The following is a 19,423-nucleotide window of genomic DNA, read 5'->3' on the forward strand; positions in this document are numbered from 1 at the left end:
TGACCCAGAGTCTGTTTAAGTCAATGACTTCCCATTGACTTCAGTGGAAGTTAGGTTGAGCCCATATTGAGAAGATGCAGTTGGGCAGGTTGTATTTTCAAGAGTCTGAAAATACCTCTTCTCCTCCATAGGGGATTTTAAGAGAAGGCTTCCCCGAACACCATCTACTGGCACTATGTCATCTGCAGATGATCTTGATGAAAGAGAACCCCCTTCTCCTTCAGACTGTGGTAATGTAATCTGTTTCTAAATTCTAATAAGTTAGAAGTGGAATAAGTGGAAGGCTTTTGTTTGTCTTTTGAGTGGTTGTGTTTTTAACTGCTTTGTGTAAAATATAGAAGCAAACTGAATCTGAAGTTATGTTCACAAAATTGCTGGCTCACAGCCAAAAATGACCACCTAGATCATCTAGTTAATTTCTATGTGGAGTAGTGTAGTATTGTCCTCTCTACATTTAGATTAATGTATTATCTTCTAGTGATGGTGCCTTATTGATCATCCTTAGCTCATGTTATCACCACATCTGGTGCCAAGGAGTTTTCAGCTTTAGTGCTTACACTGCCTTAATGTCAGGTATTTGGGTCTTCTCTAGATTGCCAGGTACAACACACAGACAAAGAGAGCCACAGATCTGCAAATCATAAAACTAAAGATCCAAAAGTTTAGGTGTTAGCTGAGATTTTATCCTTTAAGTTAGTTTGGTATCATGTCTTATGCCTACTTTTTAAATGTGAAAAATATACAGTTAGATTGATTAGGGGAGTCTTTTTGATAATATAACAGCAACTTTGTCACAAGTACTGAAACTGGAATAACTAGAGAATCAAAAGTGATATCTGCAGTACTGAAATATTTCTAAAGCAGGCTTTTTAAAGCTTCCCAATTAAAGCAAAGCATTTAAGCACATGCTGAATGCTCAGCAACACACACAAACTTATGCCTAACATTAAAGTATATGTTTAAGATTGACCCATGCTGAATCTGGGTCGAAAACAGTATAGTTAGTCAATAAAAATAAACTTTGGCTTAGTCTTGGAGTAAACAAAATCAAATACCACTTGAGCTTCTAGACTGCTTTCTTATTTTTCATAAAACATAACTGAAAGCATGAAATTGAGTAAGATTTTGTATTTTTGAGGTTAGTCAATATTAAATAAAAACTTAGAATTACATTAATTAGTCACAAGAATTATCAGTTCGGACACAATTTTTCTGGAACCCTCTAAATGCTATCTTTGGGGTCATAGGACTGGAGTAGAATTGTTTAGACATCTCTGTGTATTTTGATACTCTCTTTTGTGTCTGTATATGTAATTTGAGTAGATTTATGGCAGTGAAGAAGAATTAGTCAGAGGATTGCTAGAGTATTTTGACCATTACAGGCTAAATTCTGTAAAAGCAGCTTCCATTTTTATATGTACAATTATTTGGGTACACATGATGGAACTTGCACAGCTAGCTGCCTGAATTGTAGGGTCAGTCAGTTAGAAATCTAAGTACCATCATTTAAACCTGTAGTTGATCATGAGCACAAAATTGGACTCTTTATGAGACCATTTATTAATATGATGGATTATAGTTTGTATTAGGGCTGATTATTTAACTATTAACCTCTGTGTATTATGCAGGTTATATAACATAATAATGCTTTCACAGGATTGGTGTAATAGTTAGTTATTTCCTGAAAGGTGACTACTTGTTATGGAGTAATGTAACTTACTCTGTATCTTCATAATGTGTTTGACTAGATATTTTGGAAAATATCATAATAACAGAATTCTGTCCCAAGGTTTAAATGATGTAACGTCTGAAATTGCCAGTTCCCCGGGGCCTTTTAGAAATGCTCTTATGTCCAAGGCAGCTCAAACACACAAGCTGCGAAAGTTGAGAGCTCCATCTAAATGCAGAGAATGTGACAGCCTAGTGGTATTCCATGGAGCAGAATGTGAGGAGGTAAGATGTTGGAAAACACTGCAGTATGTTGTACAGCTACTGATTGTTGGCATTCATCTAAAGATGAGTGGGAAGTTTAACACTTGTATTCTTTTGGGACAAAAAGCTACAAATTCTCAGATAATGTTGTGACCTTTTAGCATTAACGTGTAGCCAAAGAGTACTGCACTACAGAACTGTAAACTTGTCCTCTAGATAACATATGCGATAATATAAACAAACGCTAACGATGAAACCTTAGTGCTGTCCAATTACGTTGAGGTATGAGACTTCATTTTTTTATGTAACTTATTTCTTGTAGTGCTCACTCACTTGCCACAAGAAATGTTTAGAGACTTTAGCTATTCAGTGTGGGCACAAAAAACTGCATGGAAGACTTCATTTGTTTGGGGTGGAATTTGCACAAGCTGCGAAAAGTGTCCCTGATGGCATCCCTTTCATCATCAAGAAATGTACCTCTGAAATTGAAAGCAGAGCCCTGAATTTAAAGGTACAGTTTAACTCAACATTATCAAGATTAAATACTAACAATCCTAATCTAAAAATAGTTTAAACTGATAATACTGCACTGTTAAATTCAAATCTGTGTTTCACAGTTGCTGTTAGAGCTAAACAAACTATATATACTGTTTTCTGTTTTTTCCCCCCATTTCAGGGTATTTATCGTGTGAATGGAGCCAAATCAAGAGTTGAAAAGCTTTGTCAAGCTTTTGAAAATGGAAAGGACTTGGTGGAACTGTCAGAGCTCTATGCACATGATATCAGTAATGTCCTTAAATTATACCTCCGCCAGGTATACACTCTGACCATTCTAGAGTTCAAACAGAAAAGCAAAATTATTGTTATAGCAAACCTCTTCTTCCTTGAGAGGGGAGGGAAAAAAATCTTTCAGTAGTCCTGTAATTGTTGAAGGAAACAGCCTTTATTTTTACTCTACAAATTGGATTTCAGACAGATTCAGGCAGTGGAAACAATGCAGCTATCAATAGAATTGATACTATATTGTGCTTTTCCACTCAAGGCAGTATACATAAATATTGATGCCATTTGTGGAATCTTTTTCTTTTTTTTTTTTTTTTTTTTTTTTTTAAGTCACTTTCTTGTGAGGTTCAGTTTTCAATTAATTTGGGGGTACGAAACATCTTTTTGACTTCGATGAAAGTTCATGTGAAAGCACAATTCAGCCCTTTTTAAAGTGGCAGCCACATTTATTCAAGGTCTGACCAAAAAGTTTGGATTAAACTCCTATAAACTAGTGTCATGTTCCATAAAATGGTCAATATGGGAGGATCAGCCCATTTTCTTTGGGAAAAAAGATATTTTGAAAATTCTATCTTAAAGCTTTAAAAGTGCCTACGTGACTTAGGAGCACAAGTCCCAATGGCTTCCCAATGGGATTTGTACTCATTAAGTTTCTTGGGTGCTTTTGATAATAACATCTTTAGCCTTTTACTGATAGTCAATTCAATTTAGGATTTTTTTGGCACTATAGTAACACACACACAGTGCAGGAAACCTGTAATTAAGACACTTTCAAGCTCTAGGAAAACATTTTTACCTTGAAGTGCATTCTTTGTGGTGTTAAAGTTAATTTCAGTATAATCAGGCTTTAAAATCTGACTGGCTGTGGATTTCTGGGGGATTATTACATGCCTGAGGTGTGCTGTGAGGCAGAGTGACTTCAGCCACCCAAGACGTACGGTAATCCCCCAGAAGTGCTGTACTTTGTGAGGCCAGTTGAAACAGTGGGTTAATGTTCTAGCCTTTCATATCTGGAGACTTGCTTCAAATGTGGTTGGGGTCACAAGTAAAACTAGTTTGCCTTCTCAGCTATGGATTTCTGGGGGATTTTTACCTGTCTGAGGTGTGCTGTGAGGCAGAGTGACTTTAGCCACTGCTTGGTCCTTGGCAAATGGTGTATTGTACCAATAAACCACCTCAGTGTTTATTGCAGTGTTTACTTAGAAGACGGTGGGGGTATCAGTGTTAGTTTTTAGATGCAGTGATAGAATTGTGAAATGAAGCCTGTCCAAATTCTAAATGAGGGTAGGTGGCAGAGGAAAGGTACTTAAAGGTACTGATGTGATGGTACTTGAGACTTCTAGGTAGAATCCCCAGGTTAGTCAGAATTCAAAGAAAGTGCCCTAAAGTTATATGAGATTCCTAGTTAAATGCTATTAACACTGCTGCTGTCTAAAACTAATTTTTAAAAGATCTGTTTAATTTTTCTGTTTTGTGTTTATCTGAGCATGGACAAGGAAAATAGCCCAAGTCCCTTAATCTTTTTTATGCTGTTGTCCTTTTGAGACTCTCCTCAGATTCTCATGAACTACTACAAAGCACAGCAAGAGAATATTTCATTGGAAAGCATTTTCATTGGATTTTTTTTTTAAAAGAACTAAAACAATAGAAATGTTAGAAAGGTCTTAAGCTATGTTAAAATTATTACAAACATTTTGGACCCAATTTAGCAGCAATATTTGGTATAATATAACATATAATATGAGTGCCTTTGATTCTGTGCTGCTCTTCCCTTAGCTATGTCATAATGTTTATATACACACATTGTGTGTGTGTGCATGCATGTGCAATATTACAGTAATATGCTACTCCGTATCAGTCACTGTTGATGTAACATCTGCCTTTTTACCATACATTCATTATTTGAGTCTGTTATTTACTAGCACAATACAGTGGTATTTTGAGAGTAGTGTGTGTTTGTTTTTTAATCCAGGCCTCTCTTTGCTAAGCTGTGGTGTTAACTGTAAGGGCAATGATTAATAAACCCTTTCAGTTCAAGGAAAAGAGCTAGGCTAGACAGCCCTTGATGATAGACAGGAAGGAAATAGACAAGGTAAAATGTTAGACAAGGATATTTCTAACATGTTCTTATTCCCTTAGCTCCCAGAACCTTTGATTTTGTTTCGGCTTTACAACGAATTCATTGGACTTGCGAAAGAGAGTCAGAGTCTTAATGAGGAACTGGATTTGAAACAGACTAGCCCCAGATCAAAGAAAAGACAGTCAGTTTGTATTGAAGTGAATAGGATAATCATTAAAATGAAAGATCTCCTGAGACAGCTGCCTATACCAAACTATAACACTCTTCAATACCTTACAGGACATCTTCATAGGTGAGAGACAGACCTCAAACCTGCAAATGTTGTTTTGAAAAATAAGCCGTGTATGTGCTTCCAGCTAAGAAACCTTTTTCTTGTTTAAGGTGATGTGCCCACATTTTTGGATGTCTATCCTGAAAATTACAGGGTTTCATTTGTGTTTGTAGATCTATTTATTTTTAAAACTACTTTGTGTTCCTTAAGGATAAGCCACTACTCCTAATGTAGACTTGTGGATGCCTGAAAACGAGAACTAGCCTCCTGATTTTTTTCCCTTCAGAATAGCAATTGTACTCCCCCACTGCACCTCACACAGAGGGTATGTATGTAGCTATGTACAATTACCAGAGAAGAAATTTTGGCAAAGTGCCAGGCAAAAAGGTAAATCTTCCATTTCTTCAGAATTCTTAGTGTTCCCCTGGAAAGAGGCAGGTCAGTGACTTATCCTACAGGCAAGATTCTTATATTTTGTTTACTGAGACCAGCTTTTTGGCTGTCCCACTCTTGTTGCCAGACAACAATGTTTTTTTCTTTTCCTAACCTGATGTGCTGAAAGCTGCTTCCTTACCATTGCTGCAGTTTGGGCATTCAGCACTTTGGGAACACTAAACCTGCGCATCATCTTCATGTTTTGGTTCTCTGAAGCTGTGGCCAACGATCTCCTGCTTGGTCATTCCACACTGTACTGTAAGGTCCTAGCTATCACAGAATCCCGCTAGAGCATGTAGGTGAACTGTGGGGAGTGTGGGGGAGAGGAAAGGGGAGTCAGGTTAACCACAAGTGATGATGCAGAAGTGTAAAATGTATATAATTTCAAATGACTAGGAGCCACTTTGCATCCTATAAGCCTTAAAGCAGCTGAAGATGGCCAGTGGAGAATTCTCCTGGTACGTGGGAATTCTCTACTTGTGTATAGCAGGTGGAGGTGACTCCATTGGTTCTTCCCATCCCCAGCAGATAATGCATTCTGAGAAGGGAGCTCCAATTCTCCTGGCGCACGGGCCAGAAGGCCCTGAATCATGGAGCCACAAGTGGCTCTTTGCGCCACCACTCTTCACTACATGGGAACATGGCTTGGATATAGTACGTGAATCAGGACCTATGATTTTTTTTTTAAATGCATATAAAAAGACCCCAGAACTTTGCAGATCTACCTTGTACATTATAACAACCATTTTCCAACTTCGCTTCCCCATCCTTAATATAGCTTATGGCTCCTTTGCTTCCTCATCCTCAACATCAACTCAGGGCTTCTATGATGACACTGAGTTCCGGAGGGGTAGCCGTGTGAAGAAGTGAGCCGAGGCTCACGAAAACTTATGCCTACTGGAATTAAATTTGTTAGTCTTTAAAGTGCTACAGAACTCTCGTTTGCTTTTTTTTTTTTTTTTTTTTTTTATGATGACACTGATATCACATAGTGACGTTACGTAGTAGGGCTGATGTGTTAAATTGGCGCACTCTGTTAGATAACAGTTGTGTGTAGGATCTTTCTTGCCACAGGGAAAGTCAGACTTTCTGCCTGATTTTTCAGAACTGCTGAGCACGCAGAAATATTGAAATAAATAGGAGCCAAAGGCACTCAGTACCCTTGAGAATCAAGTCCAACTTATTTATGGGAGCCTACCTCTAGGCACCCACTGCTGAAAAGGCAGGCTTTGGAAATGTTTTTTTAAAAGTTAAATATACATGTACAATTAACCTTTAAGTTGATGAATAAATACAGTGTGATTCTACTGTGTGGCCAAAATGACACTGATTGACATCTTAAAAGTGAGCTGCAAAGCTAAAACAAATCTTCTGAAGAGTATAATAATATGTGCTGGTTGTCTCCATTAATCAGGATGTGGGAGGCATCCAGCACAAGTCACTTCCAATGTACTTTTCATACGCTGAATTGGAAACGTTCTTCCATGCTGAATACTGCCTTCCTGGTTGTGGGTGGGAGCCCCCACCCATGTGTGGGCTTTGGTTTGTGTTGGCTTTGTAGTTCTCATCAGCATAGTTGTTGAAAATATAATATCTGTAGTATTTCCAAAGAAATAAAAACCCTGCATAACTTAGCATGTTTTCTTTTATACAGAGTTACGGAACAATCTGATGAAAATAAAATGTCAGCTAGCAACCTTGGCATAATATTTGGCCCAACTCTAATCAGGCCACGTCAGACAGACGCCACGGTTTCTCTCTCTTCGCTTGTGGACTATCCATATCAAGCTCGGGTGGTAGAGCTGCTCATAACTTACTATGAAAAGATCTTTGATGTTTCACTGCAGCCACTCTCAACTGCAGCTCAGCCTGAAGAAAATGCTGCTCCAGTTAAAATTGCTTCATCAACAGAAGAGAGAGAGCCACAGCAGCAAAGGAAGTCATTTATTGCTGTAAAGGAAGTGAGTAACTGTTGTGGAACTAGAGTTGATACAGGGTGTGAAATAGAGCTGCATGTTGAAACGTTGCAGTGTTTATATACATCACTCTGAAATCTTGAACGTTTTAGTCTGAGGTATATTTTTCTTGAATTTTCATTCACATCTGATCTCATTTCTATTGACAGGGCATCCTGCTAGTTCCAAGTGAGAGTAGAGCTTCAGAAACGGCTCCATCATTTGAGCAACTAGATGACAGCAAGAACACAAGACAGAGATCGGATGCATCTGTGACTGGTTAGTGGTTCTTCATGCATCCTGAGGCAGTATATTATCATGTGAACAGATACCAATCATAAATACATTAGGATGAAATACACATTTGTATTCTGTTTGTGAAGATGAATTAAGTGCAAACAAGGGAAAAGCTACTGAGCAATCACTGTTTTGATATGCCCTTCATGTTTATTAGAGGAAGCAAGTATTAAATGCTCCAGGTGGCCCTGAAGAAGCCTGTATTAATGGAGCCAAACATTATGTACCTGACATGAGTCGTTTTTAAAGAAAAAAAAAAAAAAAGTGCAACAACTCTTTTTAGTACCTTAGGTGAAATTTTAATGGGCTCTGCACTCTTTTTGGATTATTGTGTTCGTATAAGTGATTTCAGCAAGGATAATGGAGTCCAGCAACAAAGATGTGTTTGACGGCTGCTTTTCTGTTCTTCTCTAGAGCGTCTCTCTCTGCCACTCACTGGAACTAAACAGGAGGACTTTGGCAAGAGGAGTTCTCCATCAGAACCCCCAGCTACCACAGTTCTGGATATTTTCTTTCCTGCTCCAAAAGAGCCAGGTTAGCTGCTTTAATTACATAAACATTTTCAAAAGAACTTTTTTTGCATAGCTGCCTTGTGCTAGATAGCTTTTGTGCAAATGCAACAATTCATTTGTACATAGGTGCATAACAGCTATTTGTCTAGTGCTAGCAACACATAGCCCTTTTTATAGTAGTAAATTACTAAATTAAAATTTGGGAGCAACAAAGGAAGGGCTGGCACTCCAGCAGAAAACATACTTACAGCTGTTTTCCAGAGAAGCTAAATGTTTCCTTGTGCAATAACTCTTTCAACATCTTCCTAACTTGGTGGTGCCCAAACTTTTCCAATTGCGTGCCCCCCTCCCTGTAATAGAATTGGTCTGTGCCCCTCCTTCCCCCATTATTGCACATCTAAGGCTCCCTTGGCAGAGTAGCTTGGGCTGAAGGCGGAGCTGGGGGCAGAACTGGGAATGGAGAGGAGGTGAGGCGGGGAGTGGAGAAGGAATGAGGGCAGCAGAGCTGGACTGGGAGGGCGGAGCAGGGGGCAGAGTGGAGCCTTGGCTGGGGGGGCAGAGCTGTGGCTGCTGGGCTCTAGGCAGAGCAGGGGGCAGAGTGGAGCTGTGACTGGGGGTGGAGTGGGCCCCGGGCTCCCCTGTGCACTCCCTGAATGTTCCTCCGCACCCCCCAGGGGGCGTGTCCCACAGTTTGGGGACCACTGGCCTAAATCTAGATTAGGCTGCCTACAGCCACACCTTCCTGGGAGAAGAGTCTAATGCAGGGCAAAACTAATGCCCCACCACAAATTTGGCTGATTTAAAACCCTGGCCTGGGAGCAATCCATCACCGGGTCTGTAGGCTCCATGTGTGTATTATGCTAGCTTTTGTGGGCCTGGGATGCTCAAAGCTCACTCTTTCCAATAACTCTGTAACTCCTTGCTGTGGAACTTTTTTCCCTTCAGCAGTGTCTGCATCCACTGCCCTTTTGTGGCTTGCATTACAAAAAAAGGCACACTTTACCAGGACTGTATTCATGACTTAAACCAAATGCTGTAGCCCTGTATTCATTGTATCTGTACTGGACTTGTATTTGATACCTTCAAAATAAATAGTCTTATTAGTTAATAAATAATGCTATGAAACAGTGGTCCAGCAGGATTAGTTGTTGTTATCCAGCATGAAGAGGCAAAATCCCTTATTCTTCTGAACAGGCCATAAAGTATGAATCTGGATTAAAAGTATATTTTTAGGGTTTATTGCTTTCTTTATCGGGGGGAGAGGGGACAAATGTTGGTGGGTACACCAACAACCACTCAATCTTTTTTTAAAATGCATGCATTAAATTTGAGTAGTTTCCATGTCACTTCATACTTGATTCCATCAAATTCTTGTTCTTTGAGTCTAATTGGCTGGAAAAGGGGAAATCTAAAACTTCTAGGAAATGCTATTTCAACTGTGATTTTGGTGGAGAGGGGCTTGGTAACAGAGTGTTGGGATTGGTTTAAAAAACACATGAGATTGCAGACTAACTTTTTAGTGGCACAAATGGCTTCTATAGTGACTTGTTGCCTCAATTTAAAGATTAAAAATTCTAAGCAAACTTATTTTCTTTCCTTCAGCCATCATGCACAGTTGGGTATATTAATAATTCCAAATGGCTAAAATTATCACTTCACAGATTCAGTGTATCTAGTGAAAATGACAAAGTAAAACCCATTTGTGTTCCCTCTAGGCAATGCTGTGACTCCAGTTTCAGACAAAGACCATGAACTATCTCACTCTCTAGCTGATGGTTGTAAAGTCAACAATTTGCTACCTGTAAAACCTAGTCGCCAAATAACCAAAGTTCAGTTACGATCTCAAAGGATAAAGCCAGTTATTCGTCCTGTGAGTTTACCTGTAGATCGAATACTTCCTCCATGTGTTTTGAATGAGAGAAACTCAGGAAATGTAGGAGCTTTAAGTCCAGAAAAGCTTGGCAGGAATCCTACCATTGAAGAGGTTTCAGAGACTAAAGCACTTCCTGCTGTTAATGCCTGTTGCAGACTTTCTTGTTACGACACACAAACTCTGAGGAAAACTTGGGACAAACAGTATAAACAATACGATATGACTGCAAGGACAGCAATGATTATGACCAATATACCCCAGGAGAACCGAGCACATGAGAGTGGGAGTGCATGTGCTTCATATTCATCCTACAGCATTGGTAACAATTCAGTAAATGCCATACTTCCCAATAAGCCATACACTGTACCTGTCAGATCTGTGAGGATGACAACAGACGGGAATGGTCCAGATTCTAATCCTCTTGCTGTTTTCAGACCACCAAGAACTTTGCAGCCACCACCAGGAACGTTTTATAAACCACCTTCTAATAACAAAGCTAAGCAAAATGAGGAGAGTTCTGTTCCTAACGCCTGTGCAGCAGCCAGTGCCAGCTCTGTTCTTGCCCAGGATAACACTGTGAAACTGGTTGGGAACTCTGTACTTGCATCAGATGCTCCTGGACAGCATACAAATCAACAGAAAATGAGCTCAGACGACCTTACCTCACTAGAGCTGAAGTCCACTTATAAGAGACTAAGACCCAAACGTATGCAAGAATTAGAACACAGGGAAGCTCACTTTGTATAGGGCAGCAAATACTACTTGGAACGTTAATACAATTTACTGATCTTGTTAATATACATTCCCCTCCCCCCCATTGAGGATCCCACTTTTGTGCCATATTGGAAATATATATATATACACACACACAACACAAGATTTTAAAAAGGGGGGAGGAAACTAAAGGAAAAATGAAGTTGAATTTTTTTAATTCAGTAAATTTTCATAAAGGTCTATTTAAATGCATTCTCCATGTAGATGGAGTTGCACTTGGTAAGATACTGAGCTTCAATTCCCTGTGTGGAATTTATAGAGAGAAATGATTGCTCATGCGTGCAGCAATGGAAGGAGCCATTTTTCAGTATAAATTGTATAGTAAAGATGGAGAGTTTTATGCTCAACTGTTTAAGTATAAACCAAAGCTTGTGCTTTGCTCTATAAAAGCTTCTGTTCAGCTTCCCAGTCTGTGCAATTAAAGCTTTGCTTCTGAATAGATTATGGCCAACACGGCCTATAGTTGTGTATCATATATGTATATTTTATGCCAATATGTTCATCTGTTGCCAGTTTTCTATGTTGTCACTTTAATGTTATTTGTACAGAAAGATGCACTTATTGAGCTGTACTAGTCAAAACCAGAAATGCTTCATATCCAGTTACAGGTGGTATAACGTAGTGATTGGATCAAATGCGCACAACCTAGCTAGTTCAGATGACCTGCAGGTGAGTAACTGTTGCAGTGGTGCAGTCCTTCCCAATTACAAAACAGCCAGTGCTTTCCTTTGCTGTGGATCAGTTTCACTTCTTGCCTCATGTAATGGAAATGAAGAATATAGTTTTGAGATATAGTGAAATAGGTGAAAATAACCAAAAAATATCAGTATTAATAAGTGCATCTAATGGTTTTTCACTTTGTATTAAATGTTTTATATGTACACTGTTATATTTGCTTAAAAATATATTAACTTGTTAACATTTTGCTGGCTCCATGGTTTCTGTAATATCTTGCTTTCTTCTAAGTTATTAAAATACAGACTCTTGGTTTTTGCTAGGATTTAGTATTAATACACCTTCTACTGAAATACTTCCATGTTTCAGTTTGAAAAAAGGTCATTTTTGTTCCTGCTTTAAGAACACATGAAATCTGTGCTCTCCTACACTGCTCCCCCAGAAGACGTAAATGTATATCTCCAAGTGATTCTATATTGCTGCCGTCAGACATTCATATTGCAGCACTAATGGAGATTTACTAGGGTTTAGTGTTCACTTATGACGTATCACTTTGAAATCTGGCAGAGTTTTTGCTTTCAAACCCTGTTGCTGGTGTGTAATAAGTAGAGTTGGTCAAAAAATTAAACTATTTTCACATAAAGAGAATCTTGCACTTAGTTTTAAAATGTTAAAAAATTAAATAAGTAATTTTAAAAATGTTACTAATACATCAAACATTAGCCAAAATATCAGTCTTTTGGTCAAAAGCACAATTTGCATGGAAAAACAAATTTGACCGTGTCAATAGCCTTTGGTTTTTTTTTAAGAATAAGCCATTTTTAGTGAAAACTTTTAATTCTAAATTTCAGAAAGGTCTAGAAATAAGTACTTTCCAGACATGGCCACATCTGCAACCTTAAAATGACCTCAGCCAGCATGGTATAATATCTGTCACCGAACCAGAGGTATTTTGTGTGCCTTTTTTTTTAGCAATAAGGTTAAAGGTTTTTAGCAGGAGTGAGTGAGGTTTTAGGCCTTGTGAATAAGGATCTTGTCTTTCCTTTAAAATAAAATAGCTAAGTTTCTAGCACTCCCCTTAGAAAAGAACCATGGAAATGTAAAACACTGGTCAGGAGGGCTGGAAGGTATAAGCAGCTGACATTCATTTCTGCAGTAGGAAGCTTGGTGGGGACCTAAATACACACACCCACATTTCTCATAAAATGAGTCATGATATTTGGGGAATGTCCCAAAGAATCATCATCTCTATATCCCCAAACCCTCAGGCCTGCCCTGTACAGTGGGCTGTTAGAATGGTGGTTGGGATCTATATTGAGGGAATGAGGGGGGGGACAGCACGGCTAAAGAAATCCTTAATACCCGCTCTCCTTGTTTTAAAATGCCTTCAGCCCTCTCTGAGACTGACCTGGCTGCTGTTCACTCAGGCAATTGCTGCACTATGGGGAGCTCACTATACTGTGCAGTAGCTTCTGTGAGAACTCCCCAGTCAACAAGGAGGAATTCACAGTTGTGTGGAAACCACCATCCCTCCCCCCCTCACCCCCAATCAGCTTAAAAAAACTAAGGAGACCCATTCTTTAACCAGCCTACCTCCAGTGCAGATTTCACTGTCAGTCATGCAAAGACCAAAGGGCACCCTGCAGGCCAGGCCCACTGCTGCTGTTAGGAAAAGCTGACTAATGGAGAAACAACACAGAGGGACTTCCATGAGGTGCCGGAGAAGGGAGAGTCCTAGAGAAGGGGGGAGAGATTGGGACAGAGGGATTTGGAGTAAGAGAGAGTACAGCACTGATGGTGCAGGAGAGGAGTACAACTTCACTGACTGACGCACGAGAGTCTTGAGGGAACTACTTGTAAACTTTTGGCAGCAGATTGCTGACATTGGTGAACCTCTTAGATTTATTGAAAACCTCATTGTGGCTGGGCATGGCCTAGATGAGAGGCTAGTCTTCTGAAGGAGATAACCTTTGATCTGTGTTCCACTTACCCTTGTTGACCAGAGCTGCTTCAGATTGTGTTTCAAATGGGGAGAGATTAGGGTCTTTCAGTGTGTGAGGATGTGGTTGACTATGTGTACAAGAGAACAGATTCATGTAAGTTGTGTGTGTTTGCTAACATACTTAGTCTTGAATTCTAACCTTTTCCAGCAACAAACAAGGGAAAGCCATTCCTATTTCCTCCTCTAGTTTGGCTAGCCACAATACTGGGGCTGTCTAGTTTCAAAAAAATATACAGTGTTTATGAAATGTATTGAGCTCCCACAGCATAACTGATTAATGCTGGGTACAGTTTCCACTCCAAGTGCATTAGTTCTATTTCCTCTTGACAAAATATGGAGAACTATTTCTCTATATCCCCCATACTGCCAGAAAGTGGCGAGTCCTTGGCCCAAATTCTGCATTGACACATGCTCCTGGTAGTCCTGCTGGAGATGATATCCAGTGAGAGTAAGTTCTGGAAGGTACTATAACAAAAGTTCAATCACCTGCTAACCCCCCTGGAATGGTAGAACCTCCTCTTCCTCCTCCCCACCCCCCTGAAAAGGAGGGTAATGTCAGAGTCCAGCTAACTCAACAGCTGGAGGCTTATGAAGATCTGAGAACTCTGGTCCCTTGGTACCAAGAAATGGTTTTCCAAAACTATCCTAGCCATTTTAATGAAATCTGACACTTTCTGTGCAGTTGGTGGAAGGAATGCAGGGTGAGTTTGTTGGTATAACTGCTCAATATTGTGGGATAGATTTGTGATAGCATTTTCTAAGGCTGAGCTAGCACAAAGCTATAATATAAAACTGCTTCATTATTTACGTTTGTGTGTAAATTCATTTTTTTTAAATGGCCATTTAGATGTTCTTTAAAATACTGGGACTAATTTCTATTCACATTTTAATCTCCATGAAAATACAACCATCATAAACTGGTTCACCTTGTGTTTAAAGTTACAACTTGAAAATCTATGCCCCCTTCTGTGTAATTAAAAATAAAATCTCGTATGCTAGGTTTCATCTGGTTAAAAATAAAATCTGCCATGATCTACTGTTTGTGTAACAGTAGTGCTTAGAAGGGCCAACTGAGACAGGAGCTCAGTTGTGCTAGAAAGTCCCTGCCCTAAAGAGCTTATTATCTCAACAGACAAGAGAGATGGTGGGAGGGGAAAGAGATGCACAGATGTGAAGTGACTTCCCCACGGTCACGCAGCAAGCCTGCAGCAGAGTCAGGAATAGAGTCCAGTCCTCCTGACTCCCAGTTCCCCAGACCAGTGTTTCTCGACCAATGGGTCATGACCCCAGAAGGGGTCACAAAAAACATCAGGGGATTATGAAGTTTTGAACAATTTATCACAATCTAAAGCAAACAAATTTTCACTCTCTGCACATGCTCACCCTTCAAGCTCCAGTATTTTCTATCAGCTTCTGAAGACACACCCACCCATTAGTTCTATAGGCTGATCATTGTTAGCATTGATCCTTTTTTACTTTTAAAGTAAATATATGGGGGGGGGGAGATTGTGACAAATTTTGACTTCAAATAAGGGGTCACCGCCCTGAATAGACTGAGACACTGAGCTCGACCACATCACCTCTGACAAGCTGCAAAGATTTTGGCTTTGTTTTTAAGTGGAGATACTAACTTCATATATAGTTTCTTTAGGTTTTAATGCAAATCTCATAGTATAGGAATTCATATTTAGAGAATATTCAGCACAATTAAGAGCTTATCTTAATGACTGAACTGCCTTTACAATATTACCACAAGCTTGCCTAGTGCAATAGTTCTTGGGGTCAGTCAAAGTATTGATATCCTGTGGGCAAGACCTTTGGCAAGATAGGCTTTCCATGTGGCTGTTCTGCGTGATAATTACCTTCTCTCTAGTTATACTATACTTACCTAGTCCCTCTGGAGCTTTGGTAAGGTACTGATTTCCATAACTTCCTGACCTAATTAGTCATGGCAACTCTTTGTTTTGCAGGGGTCCCTAATGCTACTGGAGCTGTAGTCCTGGTGCCCTTGTTTCAAATGTAGAATTTGTTCAGATCACAAGAAAATTCTCAAGAAAGGCTCAGTTTTCTTGTACAGGCTCCATGGTATGTGTACAGTGCACAGCATATGTCTGTTTTTTCTCCAATAGTGCTTACGCGCTCAGACTGAGTTGTTCCACATCAAGCTGGGGATTAAAACAATCTTCTTACAACTGAGCAGTGTTATTTTGTAAGTGCTAACTGCCCCATAGAGATGCATTCCTTTGCAGCCATGCTGAACTTCCCTTCAGAAACCTTTTAATGTCCTCTAGCAGGGCAAAGCTCTCCATGCCTCTTCCTACACAAGGTAAGTTGGTGACTTCATTGTTACTAGTTAAATTCTTGCTTTTTTTTGCCAATCCATGAATTCTTTAGTTTCTGTGATCAGGCAAAGGCCTAACTGAATCAGTTTGAATGCTGACTTCACGTACTCTGTAAAGTGCTCTGAGTGTGGTAGGGAAACCGGAGCAAACCAATTCAGGGTTCAGTTGCAAAAGCTTTTTGTCTATTGATGCTATGCTGCTACTTATATAAAAATGAAAACAACAAACTCAAAGTGGGTGATACCCATACAACCCCCAGGAGGAGGCTGTAGAGACCAGCTTGTCTTTACAAAGGTTCATTTCTCGGTGCAAATGTTGCTTTGGGGTCCATTTCTATGATGGTGATACAAAGGAATCTGGAAAAATATTAATGGTTGTGACTCCAAATGAGAGATGAAAGCTCTCGCTCTTCAAAGGCATCAAAGGTCAGCAGTGCTAAATAGCTTGCTTTTCTCACAAAACGCAACTGGCCTGAAGGGTGGTATTCATGTGTAAAATCAGGATTTGTCTGTAAGTGAAGAACAGATACTTTATGCACACAGAGTGTATGCTTTGGACTTGTTTTACAAGTATGTACCCCATTCATATATGGATCCTCTATGTGGCCTAACTCTCTGAGTGCATGCTGCAGGAACAATCAGTTTGTGGTGCTAAATTTGTCCATGTTATGACATTCAGTGGCTTCAGTATTACTCTGATTGTTCTTTGATTCTTAGGGCTGGTCTACACTACAGAGTTTTGTCAACTAAAAGCTGACTTTAGTCAACAAAACAGTGGAGGTGTACACATTGAAATGCTCCTCCCACTGACGTAACTCTGCTGGAGCTAGGGTGACCAGATAGCAAGTGTGAAAAATTCACGATGGGGTGGGGGGTAATAGGTACCTATATAAGACAACCCCCAAAATCAGGACTGTCCCTATAAAAGCAGGACATCTGGTCACACTAGCTGGAGCCATAAAATTGACAGGAAAGCCGAGCAGCTAAAGCCCAGCTGCCTCCCGCTTTCCTCTAGTCTCGGAGCGGGGTGAGAAGCCCCGAGTGGCTGGACCCCACTCCTGGCTGGGAGTGAAGCCCGGGAGGCTGGATCCCACTCCCAGTGGGGAACAGGGAGGGGAGTCAGGGCAGCCATGTCAATTTTGCAACTGAGCCAAAATTGACAAGGCTGCCTGGCTAGCAGAGGGGGTGGGGTGAAAAGCCAGGGCAGCTGGATCCCATTCCCAAGGGTGAGAAGACCCGGGTGGCTTCCCCTGGCTCCCAATGAGGAAGGGGTAGTGGTGGGGGCAGCCTGCTAGGAGCCTGTGGAGTAGCAGGGCTTCTGCCATGGAGCTGCTAGCAGAGCTGAGAGACCAGGCTGTCAGCTCCCCTTTCTGCCCCTCTTAAGTCGGTGGAAGCAGTCCTGGTGAGGATGTGCATCACTGAACCAAGGAGGGTAGTGTGGACATTAGCCACCACAGTAATTAATGAGGTGGCAGCAGCTAAGTCAACCTAACATAGGTTGACTTATCTTTGTAGTGTAGATAAGGCCTCAGACTTTTGCCTTTAGAAGGAAGTTTCCTTGGCCCTTTTCATCTTCTCTTTACTGATTTCATCTTAATGATCCCTTCACATTGTTATATCAGCAACAATGTGCACAATATAGCTTCCACGAGTTTCCCTGCTCCCGCTTTCCCTTCCTTCCTCTCCCTTCATATCCTTCTCTTTCTTTTCTCCACGTTTTCTTTCACCCAGCTCCATTTTCCTGCAATGCCCTCTCTGATCCAGCCTGCCACAACTCCACCTTTTCCTCCTTCAAGTCTCTACTTCAAGTCGCTTCTTCAAGGCCTAGGAAACAGCTCAGCCCACCCTAAGGAAGTGTTCACAAAATACATAAACCCATCCAAAATTGAAAAAGACAAAATGAATGACACAAAATTCAAGGAATTTATTAAACCAACCACACACATCTCTGCTCCATCACTTGCTTCATGTTGCATCCCATCTTCATCTACATGCTGTCCATTTAGATTGTAAACTCTTTGGGGCAGTGACCTTTTTCTTATCTATAAAGTGTCCAGCATATGTATGGTGCAATATAAATGATGTGGACATTTCGATTTTTAAATGTTTATCTGTGGTGTTAGACAGTAGATTACTGACTTGCTGTCAACAGAGTGGAATGGATTATAATGTGCTCAGTGTCTGAAAATTGATCAGGACACAAGGGCAAATCTGAGTTGAAGCCCATACTGCATTGATGCCATTGGTTTTGCAGGGATGTACAACTAGTATGCTAAAGCTGAGCTCCCACTGGGATTAAAATAGGGCAAATTCCTAGTATTTAAAGGGAATTTTTAACCATCAAAAGATTTTCTGATCGTACTTTCATGTTTTAAATTAATCCCTTAGAAGAAGGGAGGATCACTCTGGATTGGTGTAGGGAGCCATACTGCACCAAGGCATCTGCCCAGGCCCAGCTGCAGGGAAAATGGCTCCTATCAAGGCTAGTTATTAAGCTGCTACAGGTCATTTTTATGGAAATGAAAATAGTCTTTGTCCGTCAGTTCTCTACCCTTTGCCTTCATCTGTCCCATATAATGTTAATATAGGCTGTACTTGGTTTGGCTGAGAGGGGAAAAGGGACAAATTTCTATGTGGGTGCACCTCCCCTAGGCTGCAAAACCTCTCGGCTGGCTAGGATTCTCAACAGAGTTTAAAAGCAGTTGCATGAATGTCTAACTCCCGTAAACCCCTTTAGAAACCCCAGCTCCAATGAGCACATTTAAATTGGAATTGGCTTGTGTATTTACCTTCGTACATATACATCTTAGCTCAGCAAAATATGCAAGCACTTACTAAAATATGGGTCTAGATCTGGGGGGATCCTGACAAGACAAGATGACTTATATAAAGTAATTGTATGGAAGCTAAAAAAGTGGCATTGTCTCTGTGTAGAACACTGGCCTTCTTTGTTCCATTACCACACAGAGGGGTATATTGATACACTACTAGCATGAGGTTGTGCAACACTCACTTAATTTTTTCTAAGTTTTTCCCCCTGCTTGTTTTTAAGATAAGAACAACAGGGATGTGAACTCTTGTCTTCCCTAGCTTTGCTGGAAGGCTCTCTTAAATTGATTGGGGCTCATGGCACATATGGAAATTTCCTTTTGCAGATTGGAGGAATAAAAGTCCCAGTAACACGCTGCCTTTTAAAAATAACTTCTCTGTTAAAAATGTGGTGTGGCTGGAATATCTGATTGCGGTGGATGGTGTAAAGGTTTTACTGGCAATCGGGGTGACCAGCATGATTTACTTGTGGCTTTGTAATTTGTAAGTCATGTGGCCACCCCAAATTTATGCATGTATTGTGTGTAATCATGGAGAGCTTTACACCATCCTTGATAAGAATAGCGAAAGGTCTATTTCAAATATGCATTTATGTTATATACACTTATTATATTCTGATTTTTACTTTAAGTGGAATATCTCATTTACTAGCAACAATTAAAGA

At 40.2% G+C, this 19,423-nt stretch overlaps 1 protein-coding gene across 3 annotated transcripts in view; it reads left to right on the forward strand.

Annotated features, from left to right (window-relative positions):
- The window catches only part of ARHGAP29 (Rho GTPase activating protein 29), an 84,588-nt gene extending 72,755 nt beyond the window's left edge, over positions 1–11,833 (forward strand). For all 3 annotated transcript variants that reach the window (XM_067538437.1, XM_067538436.1, XM_067538438.1), the window contains 9 exons: positions 132–230; positions 1,790–1,953; positions 2,255–2,443; positions 2,609–2,746; positions 4,855–5,087; positions 7,156–7,462; positions 7,627–7,735; positions 8,168–8,287; positions 9,981–11,833. In XM_067538437.1, coding sequence (XP_067394538.1) covers positions 132–230; positions 1,790–1,953; positions 2,255–2,443; positions 2,609–2,746; positions 4,855–5,087; positions 7,156–7,462; positions 7,627–7,735; positions 8,168–8,287; positions 9,981–10,885 — 2,264 coding nt within the window. In that variant the 3' untranslated portion in view covers positions 10,886–11,833. The remainder of the gene's footprint in view (positions 1–131; positions 231–1,789; positions 1,954–2,254; positions 2,444–2,608; positions 2,747–4,854; positions 5,088–7,155; positions 7,463–7,626; positions 7,736–8,167; positions 8,288–9,980) is intronic.
- Positions 11,834–19,423: the final 7,590 nt, after the last annotated feature.

The sequence above is a fragment of the Emydura macquarii genome, unplaced genomic scaffold, assembly GCF_026122565.2.
Source record: "Emydura macquarii macquarii isolate MOO-44397 ecotype Brisbane River unplaced genomic scaffold, CSIRO-AGI_Emac_v2 contig_480, whole genome shotgun sequence".
NCBI lineage: Eukaryota > Metazoa > Chordata > Testudines > Chelidae > Emydura > Emydura macquarii.